The 16,853-nt window shown below is 37.0% G+C and overlaps 2 protein-coding genes and 1 long non-coding RNA gene across 3 annotated transcripts; all 3 read left to right on the forward strand.

The window, feature by feature from the left end:
• The first annotated feature begins 614 nt into the window (after positions 1-614).
• Positions 615-2,301, forward strand: LOC134817416 (uncharacterized). Its single transcript, XM_063826557.1, has 8 exons — positions 615-688; positions 791-880; positions 970-1,047; positions 1,200-1,391; positions 1,535-1,614; positions 1,699-1,885; positions 2,036-2,099; positions 2,275-2,301. The coding sequence occupies exons 1-8, from the start codon at positions 615-617 to the stop codon at positions 2,299-2,301; spliced, it is 792 nt and encodes a 263-aa protein (XP_063682627.1).
• A 2,504-nt stretch (positions 2,302-4,805) lies between these two features.
• On the forward strand, positions 4,806-10,961 carry LOC134816316 (ubiquitin carboxyl-terminal hydrolase 39-like). Its single transcript, XM_063825114.1, has 15 exons — positions 4,806-4,910; positions 5,790-6,431; positions 6,719-6,813; positions 6,992-7,144; positions 7,275-7,341; positions 7,527-7,696; positions 7,857-7,946; positions 8,113-8,244; positions 8,493-8,615; positions 8,941-9,043; positions 9,283-9,446; positions 9,609-9,739; positions 9,982-10,176; positions 10,399-10,483; positions 10,616-10,961. The coding sequence occupies exons 2-15, from the start codon at positions 6,386-6,388 to the stop codon at positions 10,655-10,657; spliced, it is 1,596 nt and encodes a 531-aa protein (XP_063681184.1). The 5' UTR covers positions 4,806-4,910; positions 5,790-6,385; the 3' UTR covers positions 10,658-10,961.
• A 143-nt stretch (positions 10,962-11,104) lies between these two features.
• LOC134816332 (uncharacterized) lies at positions 11,105-12,387 on the forward strand. The gene is made up of 3 exons (XR_010160398.1): positions 11,105-11,207; positions 11,388-11,491; positions 11,853-12,387. It is a non-coding gene; the product is annotated as an uncharacterized LOC134816332 (long non-coding RNA).
• The last annotated feature ends 4,466 nt before the right edge of the window (positions 12,388-16,853 follow it).

Genomic DNA, 16,853 nt, shown 5'->3' on the forward strand with positions numbered 1-16,853 from the left:
AATATCAAAAAATTAATTCAACAACTATTTTAGCTTTAAAGCCTATTTATTGTATCAAGTTTTGAATATTAATGTATTTGGGTAAGCCGCGCAAGTCAAGCAAAAGAATTTTATATCGCGTCGCGCTGAGAATATGAGAAATGATTGCGGAGTAAACAACTAAAGAATCTCTCAGCGAGCCTAGCTCTCAATAAATATAGAAATAAATAAATAATACTAACACGTGCATTACAAAGGAGCAAAAGTTTGCGGAGGCATCCTAGATACTAACACGTGCATAACAAAGGAGCGAAAGTTTGCAGAGGCATCCTAGAACGGTATAAAAACAACACATCATGCACAGGTGCCATTCTGTTTATTTGGTTCACAGCTATTTCCTAGACTCGGTGTTCGAACTTTTGATTTCTGTAGCAGTTTATCGTTAACTTAGAGTTAGATTTTTATTCCGCTTTTTAATTTCCCCACTCTACGTGATAGTTTACAAAAACTTGGTCGGATAAGTCCCTGCGTTGCATGTGCAGAACTTTTAAAACTTTTGTACCAGTTTAGAGAATTTGAAATAATTTCGTTGTGCTTGAATAAAATAAGTTGTTAGTAACTTTCTACAATCTAGAATGTCTTTCATGGATAAAATAACGAAAGAGCTTATGAAAAAAATTGAAGATAACGAACCACTTGAAACATCGATGTGAGTAAAATTTAGCATAAACTCCTGATAAAACATATAATCAAATCAGTAAATTAGTCCGTTCATTAATACTTCATTAGTGAACTGTATTTTTCCCTCTAGACCGTCTAAAAGGAAGTACAAAAGAACAATGACGCCGACCACAGTAGTTCCTCCGCCAGATCAGGAAGAGTACATTGAATATCTTAGGAGGTGAGGAAATGTTATGTGGATGTAAATTGAAAGTTTTGTAAAAGTTGCCAAATTGTTGTCTATAAGTGTTACCATTTTTATATCATCAGAGTACGGAACGAATCCGCAACGCCTCCCCCTCGATCACCTAACCCATCCACTCCTACACCACAGCCGCCACAAGAAATGTTAGTTTTTATTTGTACGGATTTGCTAGAATCAAACTTAAAATAACACAGTTCTCATTAGTCGTTATATTGTATGTACGTAGACATGAAAACTATTTATAAGTCTCCAAACTGATGTGTGCTCTCACCATGTTGAATGTTCATATTATCAGAGTGGGTACCTCAGAACAATTGGCACCCATCATCGACATTGAGGTGCCGATATTTCCGCACACAGTGGATTTTGAAGTGTTTTTCTGTGGCGTCAAGAATACTTACCAGACACTCCTTGATGGGAAGTCTGTCTTCAAGGGAGTGAAAACGAACCCCCTGAAAGTGTCGTATTCAGATAAACTCATCTGGAGGTAATTATCATTATCATGGTTACTATGTCAATGAAAAGTAAGACTCGGCTTCATTTATAAAAAAACTATAACGTGTATTGCATACCACAAACAAACTTTCAAATAAATTACAATTTTGAAGAGTTGACTGGGATATTTCTCAGCGATATGACGAATGCCCTAGCGACGGTGGGCTCGACGAACACCACAGTGTTACCTCATGTGGTGGACAAATACATCGCTGGTAAGATATAAAAAGCTGTAGTGTTATTTTTCTACAAATTTATTAATTTCAAGTATTGATAACTGACAATTGATCTCCTCACAGACAGAAAAGGAAGATCAATAACTCGTCTCCAACTTGACGAGATTGTTAGGAGGACAGCAGCAAAGGAGAGTGGGCGAAAGCAGAACGCCAAAAGAATCCTTAAGAGGAAACTCACTAATAGGATTAGCGCTGCTAAAGCGATGGAGGAGCAGCGGGACTGTCTCAACGAGAGACTCAGAATGTTATAGTAAGTAGAATGAATCATCATTACAAAATAACAGTAGCATTTATGGTTAAATCCAATGGTAATGAGAACTAGTATCCAATCAGTGCATCATTTTTTAGCATTCAACACATTGTATAAATCAATTACTGTTCTAACAGTACATATTTTCAGCGACGAGGAGGAAGTGGTGGTGACAAACCAGTGTAGTTCAGCTTCTCCGCATGACACTGTTTATGTAATAACTCAAAAGTTGATTAATCGACAACATTACGTAACATATTTTTGTATAAATGTACATCATGTGCGGTTTAATCATTCTATGCATAACATGAATAAATTTGAGGTCTAATGGTTGCAGCTGAGCTAAATGGATTGCAGACCGATTATTAACTAAAATGGTACACCGCTAGTGGCTAGATCCCGCTAACTTCCGCTAGGTATCCGCTGTCTTCCGCTAGGTAATAACGCTGCGCGGCTTACCTGAGGACCCCAGGCTATTATGTTCATTAACATAAATAAAGATTTGGCGGAATGACAGGCTGAGCGCGGCCCAGTAATGCGCGGCAAAATTGCGCACGTTAGATGTCCGCTAGGCATCCGCTAGCTTCCGTAGGACATCCGTTATTTTCCACTAGCTATCCGATATTGCCGCTAGGTCCGCTGGTTTTTCCCTAACTTAAATCTGCAAAATCGGCTATATACGGACCTGTGTGTGGCCAGTTTTCACAAAAATATAAAAATATAAATATATTACAACGCTCGATTTCATTTTTACAGAACTGTTAACATGTTAAGAAACGACAAACTAAACGCAACTTTCACATTTTTGATCAATGTACGATGTTACAATACAAATATCACCTTTTGTTAATAGATTAATTAACGTATGATGTATTATTAAATAATTAATTTTGAATTTATGATTTGTGATGTGAAATATTGTAACAAAATTTTGTGAAGTAGGCTTTAAAAAAGTTAAAATTGCATTAATTCTTCTATAGCTAGCTTGCTAGTTTTATTTATTATTAGTTTCATTTATTGCATTTCTCTTAACGGGTGATACTCGTAAAATATCTATTCCATATATTAGGACCGTCGACGAGTCCAACTCGGCGCGCGTCCTGGTAGGTTATAAACCTACAACATAGCTCTAACCATAGCCCTTTCGTTTGCAGTAGCTCCCGACTGCCGAAGGCGACACAGGAAACAACTTGTGAAACAATTTTTGTGAAAAAAGCGTTTTGCACAAGTAGAATAGTCTTGCCACCTTCGGCGGTCGCGCGCTACTGCAAGCGAGAGGGCTCTGGTTAGAGCAACAGTACGCGTAGACACATGGCTATGTAAATTTATTGTACGCTACTCTTACGTATATAATGCGAGAACATATTTCCAATATACGTGCGCAAAAGTAAAAAAGCTAAAGGTATTTAATAAAAAGTTACCTGGGTGCCCCAATTTGTAATGTTAACAAACATAATTTAAATATTTGGGCGGAATGACAGGCTAGGCTGAGCGCGGCTCAGTACATAGTAAACAACGGATCGTGTCATAAACTAGCAAGTTGAAATAATAAGTGAAAATTTGCTCTATCCAGCTCAGAGCCCTTTTGCTTGCAATCTCATGGCTAGGTGAAAGTGAAAATGCAAAAATAATCAAATTAATAAATTATCAGCGGAATTTAAAATTTAATTTATTCGTTAAAAAAATCTCAGCACTTATTTTAATTCGGACATTCCTACAGCCACTTTGTTACAAAAGTGTAACCAGCCAATTACAGGAAGCCGGAGGATTCAATTATAGATTAGGCCAGTGACGGTTAAGGTAGTGTGTACCATACTTGTAGCGCGATGCGTTACTGTGCCGCGCCGCGCACTCAATGAGGCTTCGTTGGCTAGATCGGCGAAATGCGCTACTGTGCTGCGCCGAGCTGCCATGAATTGACATCGTCAATTAAGTACCATACTTTATTCGCCCGAGTAGAGACTTAGCTGCAATGGGCAGCTCCTCATTTAACCCTCACACCTGATTTCTCGAGTATTCGGCTGAGTGGGCCGGGGGTTTGCATAGACCACTCAGGATTTTTAGCTGAGCGTCGATGACGCTCACCCTACGGCTAGTGACAGAGTCGGTAATCAAACCTGGTACCTCGAGAAATGCCAGGCCGATTTACCAACTAGAACTGAGCCACTAAGCCGAATAGATTCTTGGTTGACGATGTCAACCCATCGAGATCGTTGCTCTGCGAAGCAGAGCAACGATCGACGATGCGAAGCAAGAATGCTAGTTCGCGCGGCGCGTCGAAGCGGCGAAGTCCTCCAAAATAGATTCATATGTTGCCGTATAGATTCATATGTTGTATTTACTGCTGAAAGTATTGACACAGTGGTGGATTGAAAGAACCGGGATTTTTCCAATCGAGACACTTTTTGATATAGTGGTATCTATAGCTCCCTTCCAGATTCAATATTATGATGTTTCTCTGATATAGTATACTGGAATGCTGTTTTCAGCATCCCAATGATATGCTTTTAGCATTACAAAGCATTGAACAAAACAATAAATAAATGAATTGAAACTTCTTCCAGTGCACAATCGACCAGTTGTTAATTTCCTTTGCTTTTTATGTTTGATAGATAACTCAATAATCATAGCGTATGGCATCCAATCGAAAGCCAAATTTCCAATATTAGACTATTTAATGCAGCTGTAGTTTTCGCCTGTTAATTCTAACTAAACTACTGCTAATAACAAATTGCGGTAATTTCTTCACAAAGCTTGTTGCATGGGAGTTAAGATTTCCTATCTTCGGTAGTTCAATTTCTCCTGCTACACGTTTAGCAACCTTGGTACAGCTCTAAGTTATACCGCTCTGTGTGGGTAATTGGTCAGTATCATCTTGAGTCCTTGTAGGATAGAGTAGAGTTCAAACTGTTGATAATTTACAAATACTTTCAGGAGCTGCAATAATATATGTCAAATTATCGCTGTTACACATGTGATACAATTTGAGATCAACATCTGTTGTGAATATGAATGATAAATCAGTGTAAGTAAGATCACTAGTGTCTTAGACTTTTTGGTTCTTTACTGATAGTTGAAATTTGATATCTAGCGCTATCTAACACTATCTAATAAGTATGACAGTGTGCATAGACACACTGTTGCAAATGTTGCAAGTTAAATTGCATTACATTTCATTCCATCATGTCTGTAATGGTTTAATAGTTTTATGATACCTTGTTTTACTGACTACTTCAATGAAGAACGTACATATGGTATTCAATAAAAGTATAGATTGGACTCTGATATTAGTAAATGTGTATGATTTTCAAAATATTGAACATACTCTGCAACCTGGTAGCGCAGCTAACACAAAAACAAAAATTTTGGCCTAGCTTGTGCATAACCTAGTAAATAACCCGCACTCCGTTAAAAGCCGTCTGGAGAAACTCCGCAAAATGTTCATTGTAGTCAGCGGGCACAAAGAAGCATTACTAGCAATTGTGTTCTTTACACAATTTGAACATTTTCGTGGCTAATTCATTGAACAACGTCAGACTTAATATGTATTTAGTATTAAACAATTCAGTAAGTTATCTTTTCATGTACGCGTACGCTGCACTGTACACTGTAGTTAGTAAATGTAAACCAAACAAAGTAAAAATTGTGTATTTTTTGTACATTTTTTAGTGTAAATTAATTTATTAATTTATCACTTGTACACATATCACAAATTATTTTATTATAATAAAACCACTTCTGTGAAATGGTTATTTTGACTTTAAATATTTGAACTAAATATGAATTGATTGTATTGTGGGTATAAAATACAATTTTGTTTTACTAAGTTTTGTTTTACTATCCACAATTTTCAAAATTATTCTATTAATTACATGATTTTAATGTTAATGAAAATACATCTCAGGGAGTACTTGCGGCAAGCCATAATTTTACTTGGATTCACAGTTTGGTTATCAGTAGTATACTCATTCTGCTCCGAGGATGTAGACTCTTCCATGTGCTACTACACTGTCTTTCCCCCTGTGTTGGCTCCTGCAGCACTGGCTTTCTTTTATGTGAACTGGCTTGGTTATAAAATGTTTGTACATAACTGATAGTGTCTTTTAAAAATAATTTGAATGGTATTTACTATTTCTGAGAGAATAATGTTAACTAAGAAAACTTAAATTGTTCCAGATTGAAATTATAAATATAATCTCACAAATGTAATATTTATGATATAAGCATAACATATAATTTGGTTGTTATATATTATTGTTGTTCTACTTCCTTTTAATTGGATATTATGTAAATTGATTGATCGTATTGATTGATTGGTAATATTTAACTATAAAATTGTCTTTCCTCAAAAAAATGTCTTATCTCAATTGCATGAACAAAATTAATATCATTTAGCAAATTTGATCTTTTTCAGACATTTATGTATTTTATCAAAAATAGTCTAATATCACTTATTTGAAATTGAATAGGAGGACTTAATCTGGATCGTTTTAGTCTGTGATGACTACAGCAAAACGGCAAAAGCTTGACACTGAGGATGATGAAGGTGAATAATACTATACAGAAAAACTGGTCAGGAATTTGATCATGTGACAATCATATACTTCGAATTTCATGAATCTGCCAAAGTGCAATCGGTTTACCAACGTTATTCAACCAAATTAGTGCCACTTTTCTACCAATTTCCAAGGTCATCAACAATACAATATAGCCATGAACCCAGTGACCTGGGTAATTTATCATTATTTTGCATTGGCATGTATTATAATACTGTAGCTTCTTCTGAGGTAGACACTAGACATGTATAATAAATTTAAATTACCAATCCTTCAGTAAGATCAGAAGAAAAGCCTACAATCAAAGTGGAACCAGATGATTCAGTACCAGTCATTGTTAAAACCGACCCGATTAAATCAGAAGATATTAAGGTTTGAATTTGCAACATGTGATTAGTATAGGAAAAATCTGTTGCTTTTCAGATACAAGTAGACTTTTCAAGTTAACCCGGGGATTGACCCTTTTTAATTAAAGCTTGTTATAAGGCTATTCCTTAGATTTGATACAACAATTGATATGACTATAAAAGCATAATTAAGCTCTCCTCAGATTGAATACAACAGTGATGATGATTATGTTGATGAGGATGATGATGACGACAGAAAGCCCCTCATTTCTGCTCAAGAGAGGGAGTGGAAGTCTAAGCACTGCCCTTATCTTGACACCATTCAGAGGTCAATCCTTGATTTTGACTTCGAAAAGGTACGGTTTAACTTGTTAATAGTTCCTCCAAATAAACAAAGACGTTCAAGAGTTGAGTTTCAATCTGCAAACAAAATTTGTTTACAGTGTAAATTTGTTTCTTCTTTTGAAATCATGAAATTTGTTACAGGTTTGCTCAATATCTCTCTCCAACCTGAATGTTTACGCCTGTCTCGTGTGTGGAAAGTACTTTCAAGGTGATTTTACAGCGTCAATTATTATCTGTCTAATTCTGTATAATTCTATAGAGTTGCTTGGTACTGAATCCATACTGTTTTACTTTCATAGTACCCAAATAGATTGTTTTTTTTTCAACAATAATACTTATAAAGGTTATTGACGATTTTATCGTTCTAGCTTCACTGAATCTATCAACCACCAGGTCGTGGTAAGAACACACACGCGTACACGCACAGTGTTCACGAGGACCACCACGTTTTCTTAAATCTACACACTCTCAAATCCTACTGTCTCCCGGACAATTATGAGATCATTGATGCGACCTTAGAGGATATCAAATATGTGCTGAATCCTATCTTCACCAAAGATGAGGTGGGCGTTTTATAAATTGACAATAGCCCATAAATTGAATTATTTTTTGATCTTTTGACGAATTTTATAAAATAAAATAAAATTTGTATTAGTGAACATAAAGATGTATAGACATACAAATTTCCCAAATTTCTGTCCGTCTTTATCAACTTCCTAACAGATCAAATCGTTGAGACACACCCACAAAATATGCAGAGCTCTAGATGGAACATCTTACTATCAGGGAATTCAGGGGCTTAACAACATAAAGGTATTTTCTAAATATTTTCTCTTAGTTTGGCACTGTATTTCATTTTAACTTAACTTTGTTGATGATTAAGAAAAGTTAATTAAGCAGTACTTAATCCCTAAAATTTAGAACGTTGTCCCGATACTTGTGATATTCAAGATTATTTATGCATGTTTTATGTCTGCAGGCAAATGACTACATGAACGTAATCCTGATGTCACTGTGTCACGTCACTCCAGTTAGAGAGTTCTTCTTGGACGTAGGCAACTACTCCAAAATCAAACTCCCCCCTGGTAGCATCATGTATCCTTTAGTTCAGGTAACATTCACTAACTTTTAGCAGATCTTGTACTTTAAAGCAAGATCTTATTGTACGGATTAATCAATTAGATTGCCCTGCATAATCAATTTCCCACCTGATTTAAAGGTTAACTTGACTCGATTTGCTAGACCAAACTAATTTAATCTTATTTCAACTCCGAATAAAATTCAATCTAAGAATACCCTAATCTAACACTTCTTGTTTTCAAGAATATACCCTAATCTAACACTTCTTGTTTTCGGCAGAGGTTTGGTGATCTGGTGAGGAAGTTGTGGAATCCTCGGAACTTTAGATCACATATTTCCCCTCACGAAATGTTACAAGCTGTTGTGATCTGTAGCAAAAAGAAGTTTCAGTTCACTAAACAGGTACTGATCTCTTGGCGTTGAATACTTTTGTGTTAATAAATAAGAAAATGACTAAACGACTTTGATAATTAGGTGACTAGTATTAGTCAATAAATATTAAGATATTGTCTTATTTAGTTATTATCTTCTAAGTACATAAGTGTTATCGATTTTATTCAAGCATAAGTTTCCAGTCCTTACCTATTTTTTTGGGATGTTTAGATTAAGCAGACTTAATTTTAAGTCTTCAATTTATTATTATTCCTATCCATATGTTTCCTATCCATATTGTGTAGAGTTCCTTAACATGCGAAGTATGATTACTAAATCATAATGATAAACTCAGGGTGACCCTATTCCGTATCTATCTTGGTTGTTAAACTCACTTCATTATACGTTAACTGGAGCTAAGATCAAGAGGAGCAGTGTTATCTTCGATACTTTCCAAGGTAATGTCTAATCTACCTGTTGGCAGGAAGAAGTTCACTAATTTAAATTGAACTAAACCTTGTATTATTAATGACGTTCAATTAATGTCGATAAAGATTTATACGGAGAAAATAATTTTCAAGAGCAGCTACACTTAATGATAATATTCTTAGAGTCATACATGGTATCTTGTGTATCCCCATAAATGTTGCTATAACACACAGCTGTAACACACACCTCCCTCACTAACTTTGCACAGGGGAGATGACAGTCCACAGTAGGAAAGTGCCTCCGCCGGGGGAAGCAGCACTAGGTGAACAGTACAAGACAACCAGCACATCCACCTCCTTCCTCTATCTCACTCTGGACCTTCCTTCTTCACCTTTGTTTACTGAGGACGGGGATCACAACATTATTCCTCAAGTAAGATTATCAGTTGGGCTTTTTGGAACTCTCAACTCAGGGTTAATTGATCTTTCCTGGCCTGAGGGACTAAGTTTGTGTTATATTATACTTTATTTCAATGGGTATAGCTTTTTAAATCAATATTTTTGAGCTTTTTTTTGTTAACGGTTTGTGATCCAGGTTCCGATTTACAAGTTACTTGAGAAGTATAACAATGTGATGGAAGTAGAACATAAAACCTACGACGCAACCTATCTTAAGAAGTACGAAATCACTAAGCTCCCCAGATACCTCATCCTCGCTATCAAACGGTATGTGCAGGGTACACTAAACATACACATAACCATTAACCACCACGTCTTGGTGGTCATATAAGCTAGGTTTCCTTGAGATACTGAGTCTTGGACTATTCCGTCCTAAAAACAAAAAACAGTTAGTCCCGTGATACTATAAGTGTCCTGAAATGAAATAGACCCCAGAAACGAGCTTATGATTTTCCGTGATATGAATTTATCAGATAACATTACGTATGATAACTAAATTCTTCTCTCAGATTTACGGAGAACAGATTCTTTATTGAGAAAAACCCCACAATCGTTAACTTCCCGATATCATTTGACATGGCGGAATTCATTGAGACAACAGTATCAGACAAGTATACCAACACGGAGTACAATTTGTTGAGTAACATTTGTCACGATGGTACGCCCACTGCTGGTACCTACTCGACTCATCTTCACTTGTCCAGGTACTGTTCAATCTATTTAGTGACGTAATTATTTGGTATTACAGTACTATATTATGTGATACTGTGTTGTTCTACGGCTGTACAGTGTAAATACAGCTTTAATTAGCCCTTCTCATTTGCATGCCCCTGTGGGCCAGTATTCACCATGCTCCTTGTTATTTGCATGCCCCACCCTGTGGGCCAGTATTCACCATGCTCCTTGTTATTTGGTTTTAACTTCAGTGCGAATCAGTGGTTTGATGTGCAGGATCTGCACGTAACTAAACTACAGCCTCAGATGATTACCTTATCAGAGTCCTACATACAGGTACAACTGCTTATCTTTTATCAGGGTTTCTTAATCATTGAGATACAAATTTACAGGCTTTCAAAATCTCACAATACCTCTTTATAAATAATTCTAGGATTTATTTTCACTCTGATGAAACGTTACTCTTAGATTTACGAACGAGCGGATTTGGCTGAAGATTCAAAAGGATAGTGAAGAGTCAAACTGTAGGCTTTATAATGCACATGCCATAATACTATACTATACATGAACATTCTCCTTCAGATATCGTGTTTAATATGCTAAGCACAGTACCCATTATAAATTTACGGCCATGCTAATTATCGGCTTGGGTAGATTTAAATTTGATTTGGCGAGAGTTCATTTTTGCTACATTTGGTAGATTTGAGAGCCTTTTTTATTATGTTACCTTTTTATTGTACGATGGTCTGACAGCTATTGTTTGCTTCAAATGTGACAATTCTAGATATTTATTGAATCAATATCCTTTTATCAACTGTTATTTTTTATTTAACTTGAATTTATACAATCACTCGTAAACAATTATAAGTCACAAATTTAACAATACAATGCAGTAAATTTTTTGAATCATCCTTCAAGTTAAAAGTATCTATAAAGTTTGATAACTTTCCACCATGAAGCATGGACCCTCTTGCGATCAGTAACAACTTGAAACATCTGTCCCAGCATTCCGCCTCGGCTCTCGCTTCTGTAACCGAGGCCAGCAACAATGGAAATAGTGGTGAGCTATTAGATATTAGCTATATTTGCTTTAATAATGTTGAAATATTCATCCTTTCTTCAAGATGCTACCAGATGTAAAGTACCCAAAGATTTAGTTGATGAAATCGAAATTAATAATCAAAACTACGAATTACCATTTCCAGTAATATTAAAATTCCTGTAACCCTTGATACTGCAGTGAAAGAGCGGTTCTCTTCAATAGAAACACAGCTGAACAGTGTAAGGAAGATGGTTATTGACGGGGGTATGGGACCTCTTTCCTGTAGTTCTGACCAGATAAAGGTACACTATATATATTACAAAATCTGCTAATATACCGATTCACTTTGGTGTTGATTTGATGACATTTCATGATGTTAATATTAAAATCTTCGCTTGGTTGGGTCAGTATGGTCTAAATCATGCAGCTCACTGAATCAAGGCAGTAAGGTAGTACGTTTCGTGAAAAGTCAGGATGAGATGTGCCGAAATTTTTCCTTCCTTTTTAATTTATATACTAGATTTGAAAGTTCAACCTTTTTGTCTAGCAGTATTCTTGCTCTTATTGTAGGCACTGGGCATGAACAATGATTCTCATAATCAATTCATATTTCCTGAGAAGCAAGAACTTATCATGGGGTCTTTTAACTGTTTCCTATTTCAGTTCCAAGTTGAAGAATTAAAGCTACAGAACACAAGATTAGAAACGAATAGTCTGGCTGCTTTTAACAGAATGAAGGAAGCTTTAAATATGCGTCATTGAATATTACATGTTCTAGGGCAAGAGTGCCTTTGCATAGGTATTATAACAAACAGTGTTCATCAATTAATGTGAAATGGTTGACGAGTTCGTGCAGTGGAATCAAGAACAAAGAATAAGATTGCATACACAGACTTAGGCGATGAATGCAATATTATTGGGACATTTCTTGTTCGTTTCACTGGGTTATCAATTATAATTAATATTTCCATATTGTAGATAAAATCCTTGACAAGTCATCTTTATCGTGTTTAAGCTCTAATAGTGTTTAAGCTGTAATAGTCCTCTAAAAGACCATTCGCATTCCTGACATTGTTATTAGACTGCTTCAAAAATTGAATTGTAAGTTTGAAATTGATCGCTTTATTGATAGCAGTTTCTTTAAGTCTTTATTCTCTCTGTGTAACATGTGCATTTCTTTCAACAAACTGTTCGAATTTACCGTTATAATTCCTGATTCCTAATCTAAATCTCCAATTCGTCAGTAAGGTGTGTACTTGTGTTGCGGATGGAGGGCAACTTGAAAGTCTATGAATGTGAAGAATGTTCTTACAGTACTAAATATGAGCATTACTTGGAACGTCATACCAGAACTCATCTTGACAAGGTTAACACATCAAACAATCTACTGCACGATTCTGTAAAAATAACTTCTGCACTTGGAAAGCAAGATCCTGTCAAGATTACGTCACCTGCATTGCAACAACAAGAGTCAGGCGATGTAAACAAGGCCCAAGATACCATGTTAACTGAGTACAAAGAATGTGTGCCGTCAGATGATTCGACAACCGATTCAGAATGTGATAAGACTGAAAATTATGAGGTGGTGGAGGGACCTACAAAGAAGGTTAGACGTGACCTGAAAAAGGAAGAGCTACCTGGTCTTCAATTCCAAGATGGGGTTTATCATTGCCACCTGTGTCAATATAAAAGCACTCGCACAATAACAGTTAAAAATCATATTAAAGTCAAGCACCTTGGAGAAGCTCTGTTTTCATGTAAAGAGTGTGATATCCAATTCTTTGCTCGAAAACCGTTCCATAAACATAATGTTTGTTTTCATCCTTCACGTGTTAAAAAACGCCCTTATCCTGTCAAAAAAGAACATGCCAAACTTTTTTCATGTCCAGATTGTAGTTACACCATGTGCATAGGAAAGAAAGCTGTTTTTCAGAGACACTGTTCGATTCATGCGGTCCCAAAAAGTGAACTATTTACTTGCCATGTATGTCTTGTAGATTTCAAAACACAACATGGTTTGAAAACCCATTATGGAATGTATCATAGAAAAGGAGAATCATTAACATGTGACATGTGTTTTAAAACCTTTGGTAGAAATAGTCAGTTGGAAGATCATGTTCGTAGACATACTAGGGACTTCAAATTATTTTGTGATAAATGTGAGAAGGGATTTGCATCAAGGTTTGAGCTAAAAGGTCATCATATAACATGTTATGGACTAGCAAGCATCATTGAAATGCACAATTGCAGTTATTGCAGCTTTTCGACAAAAGAGAAAGGAGTTTTGATGGATCATGAATATAAGCATGGTTCAAAAGAGCCACCCTATAAATGTGAGCTAACAGATTGTGATTATACCTCTTTCTATAGAAGGAGTCTTCAAGAGCACAAGAGGAAAAAACATGGAATATTTGTACATCCGAGAGTTCAAATACTTACTAATTTGTGAACCAATATAATTTATTTAAAAAAAACAGAAATAGGTCGTATCTTAAAATCTATTCCTTTAGAATAGATGGTCGATATTTCAATTTTAATTTTTATCGCTCATTTTTTAATCACAAGTTTTTGTCCTTCATCATATTGTGCACAAACGATATGGATTTTCTCCTTCTGCACTATTGACCTTATCCAACGGTTTTGGCTGGAAATATGGGATTGCTTGATTTCAATGTAAGCCGTTTAACTGACCATCATCAGTTTTAATACATCATGTAGGAATAGGATGTGTAGAAATGTGTAGGAATAGGATGTGTCTATCGCAGAATTGCAATTTATTATAAAATATATCATGAGTACCGTAATGTGTAAATTATCTAGCTATTTTTTATCTTTGTCGCATAGTAGCGGGGTAGTAAATACAGTGTTTCGTTTATAATACAAATTTATCATAAAAATTTATGAGAACAATTTATAATTTTTTATTAGAATTGTAGGTTCTTTTGCGATAGTCAAAACGCGACAACTAGCGCTGGATGGCGACAACTAGCGCTATCCAGCGCTAGTTGTCGCCATCCAGCGCTAGTTGTCGCTATCCAGCGCTGGATAACGCTGGCCAGCGCAAAATATATATGTTCGATAATTGTCGCTATCCAGCGCTAGTTGTCGCCATCCAGCGCTAGTTGTCGTCATCCAGCGCTAGTTGTCGCTATCCAGCGCTAGTTGTCACTGGCTATGCGACACTGTCGCACGCGATAGTTTGCGATGGCCAGCGCAACTGGCCATCGCAGAAAACAGTTCGATAACTAGCGCTGGATAGCGACAACTAGCGCTGGATAGCGACAACTAGCGCTGGCCAGCGCTAAGCGATAGCCAGCGCTGGCCAGCGCTGGCCAGCGCTGGCCATCGATATCCAGCGCAAACTTTTTGCGCTATTACCCGTCAGCTAGCGCTGGCCAGCGCTGGCCAGCGCTAACCAGCGCTAACCAGCGCAATGTATCGAAATCATATACTTGCGATATTACTCGGATGATGATTAATCACTTTGCACTCGACTGTCACGTGACTTTTTTACCCATTCTCTGACTCTAGCTGGTTCTGAACGACTTTTCGAAACCCTAACCCTCTAATCTGATCCCAACCCTAACCCTATAACCCAATCCTTAACAAAAACATATGCTGAAACCCTAACCCTAACGGTAATTATTAATTATATAAATACATCGATTGAAGTTGGTTACAACTATCGGGGGCCCTGTTAGAACAATCTCGAAGATCGACTGTAGAGTGATTTAGCAGGCTAGATATTAGTAATAGTATTACTCGTCAGCCAGCGCTGACCAGCGCAATATAGTTGCAATATTACTCGTCAGCTAGCGCTGGCCAGCGCTAGCCAGCGTTGGCCAGCGCAAAATATAAAAATCAAATATTTGCGATATTACTCGTCAGCTAGCGCTGGCTAGCGCCAGGCTAGCGCTGGTTAGCGCTGGTTAGCGCTGGCTAGCGCTGGTTAGCGCTGGCTAGCGCTGGTTAGCGCTGGCTAGCGCTGGTTAGCGCTGGTTAGCGCTGGTTAGCGCGGGTAATAGCGCAAAAATTTTTCGCTGGATATCGATGGCCAGCGCTGGCTATCGCTTAGCGCTGGCCAGCGCTGGCCAGCGCTAGTTGTCGCTATCCAGCGCTAGTTGTCGCTATCCAGCGCTAGTTATCGAACTGTTTTCCGCGATGGTCAGTTGCGCTGGCCATCGCAAACTATCGCGTGCGACAGTGTCGCAAAGCCAGCGACAAATAGCGCTGGTTAGCGACAACTAGCGCTGGATGGCGACAACTAGCGCTGGATAGCGCTAGTTGTCGCCATCCAGCGCTAGTTGTCGCGTTTTGACTATCGCAAAAGAACCGAATTGTAATCTGCTTTGATCATTAGTTTCCATCTCTTCAATGTATCAGCCAATTAAATAAAGATACTTGATGTTGTATTGATGCTGCAGCTAGATGTGTAATTTCCTTTCACAATATATCTACCTATAATTATCAAATTATCATACAAAATATACTTTATATAGTATAATATACTTGTTATAATTTATTATTATCTGATATTTTGATAATATTATTAATGATCTCCTCAGTAAGGTGTGTACTTGTGTTGCGGATGGAGGGGAGCTTGAAAGTCTATGAATGTGAAGAATGTTCTTACAGTACTAAATATGAGCATTACTTGGAACGTCATACCAGAACTCATCTTGACAAGGTTAACACATCAAACAATCTACTGCACGATTCTGTAAAAATAACTTCTGCACTTGGAAAGCAAGATCCTGTCAAGATTACGTCACCTGCATTGCAACAACAAGAGTCAGGCGATGTAAACAAGGCCCAAGATACCATGTTAACTGAGTACAAAGAGTGTGTGCCGTCAGATGATTCGACAACCGATTCAGAATGTGATAAGACTGAAAATTATGAGGTGGTGGAGGGACCTACAAACTCTACAAAGAAGGTTAGACGTGACCTGAAAAAGGAAGAGCTACCTGGTCTTCAATTCCAAGATGGGGTTTATCATTGCCACTTGTGTCAATATAAAAGCACCTGCACATTAGCCGTTAAAAATTATATTAAAGTCAAGCACCTTGGAGAAGCTCTGTTTTCATGTAAAGAGTGTGATATTCAATTCTTTGCTCAAAAACCGTTCTATAAACATAATTTTCGTTTTCATCCTTCACGGGTTAAAAAACGCCCTTATCCTGTCAAAAAAGAACATGCCAAACTTTTTTCATGTCCAGATTGTAGTTTTACTACATATATTATATATCGAAAAACTGTTTTTCAGAGACACTGTTCGATTCATGTGGTCCCAAAAAGTGAACTATTTACATGCCATGTATGTCTTATAGATTTCAAAACACAAAATGGTTTGAAAATTCATTATGGAACGTGGCACAGAAGAGGTGAACCATTATCTTGTGACTTGTGTTCTTATACAACAAAAGGTTATAAATCGTTGGAAGTACATATTCGTAGGCATACCAAAGAGTTCAACCTGTTCTGTGATAAATGTGGAAAAGGATTTGCGTCACCGAAAGAGCTAAAGAGTCATGGGTTGTTCAGCGCATGTTCTGGACTAGCACATGTTATAAAAATGCATAATTGCAGTTATTGCGATTACTCAACAAGATTTAAAAGAGTTTTGATGGATCATGAGTATGAGCATGGGTCAAAAAAGCCACC

This window comes from Bolinopsis microptera, chromosome 6, assembly GCF_026151205.1.
Source record: "Bolinopsis microptera isolate Bmic1 chromosome 6, MBARI_Bmic_1.0, whole genome shotgun sequence".
Classification (NCBI taxonomy): domain Eukaryota; kingdom Metazoa; phylum Ctenophora; class Tentaculata; order Lobata; family Bolinopsidae; genus Bolinopsis; species Bolinopsis microptera.

What these genes read in the sequence shown, in the direction of transcription:
- LOC134817416 (XM_063826557.1), top strand. Translation starts at nt 615, where the DNA reads ATGTCTTTCATGGATAAAATAACGAAAGAGCTTATGAAAAAAATTGAA. An exon ending in TACATTGAATATCTTAGGAG is followed by an intron (nt 881 to 969) that starts GTGAGGAAATGT and finishes TTATATCATCAG; the next exon opens with AGTACGGAACGAATCCGCAA. An exon ending in GGTGGACAAATACATCGCTG is followed by an intron (nt 1,615 to 1,698) that starts GTAAGATATAAA and finishes ATCTCCTCACAG; the next exon opens with ACAGAAAAGGAAGATCAATA.
- LOC134816316 (XM_063825114.1), top strand. Translation starts at nt 6,386, where the DNA reads ATGACTACAGCAAAACGGCAAAAGCTTGACACTGAGGATGATGAAG. An exon ending in TTGATTTTGACTTCGAAAAG is followed by an intron (nt 7,145 to 7,274) that starts GTACGGTTTAAC and finishes AATTTGTTACAG; the next exon opens with GTTTGCTCAATATCTCTCTC. An exon ending in CTCATCCTCGCTATCAAACG is followed by an intron (nt 9,740 to 9,981) that starts GTATGTGCAGGG and finishes TTCTTCTCTCAG; the next exon opens with ATTTACGGAGAACAGATTCT.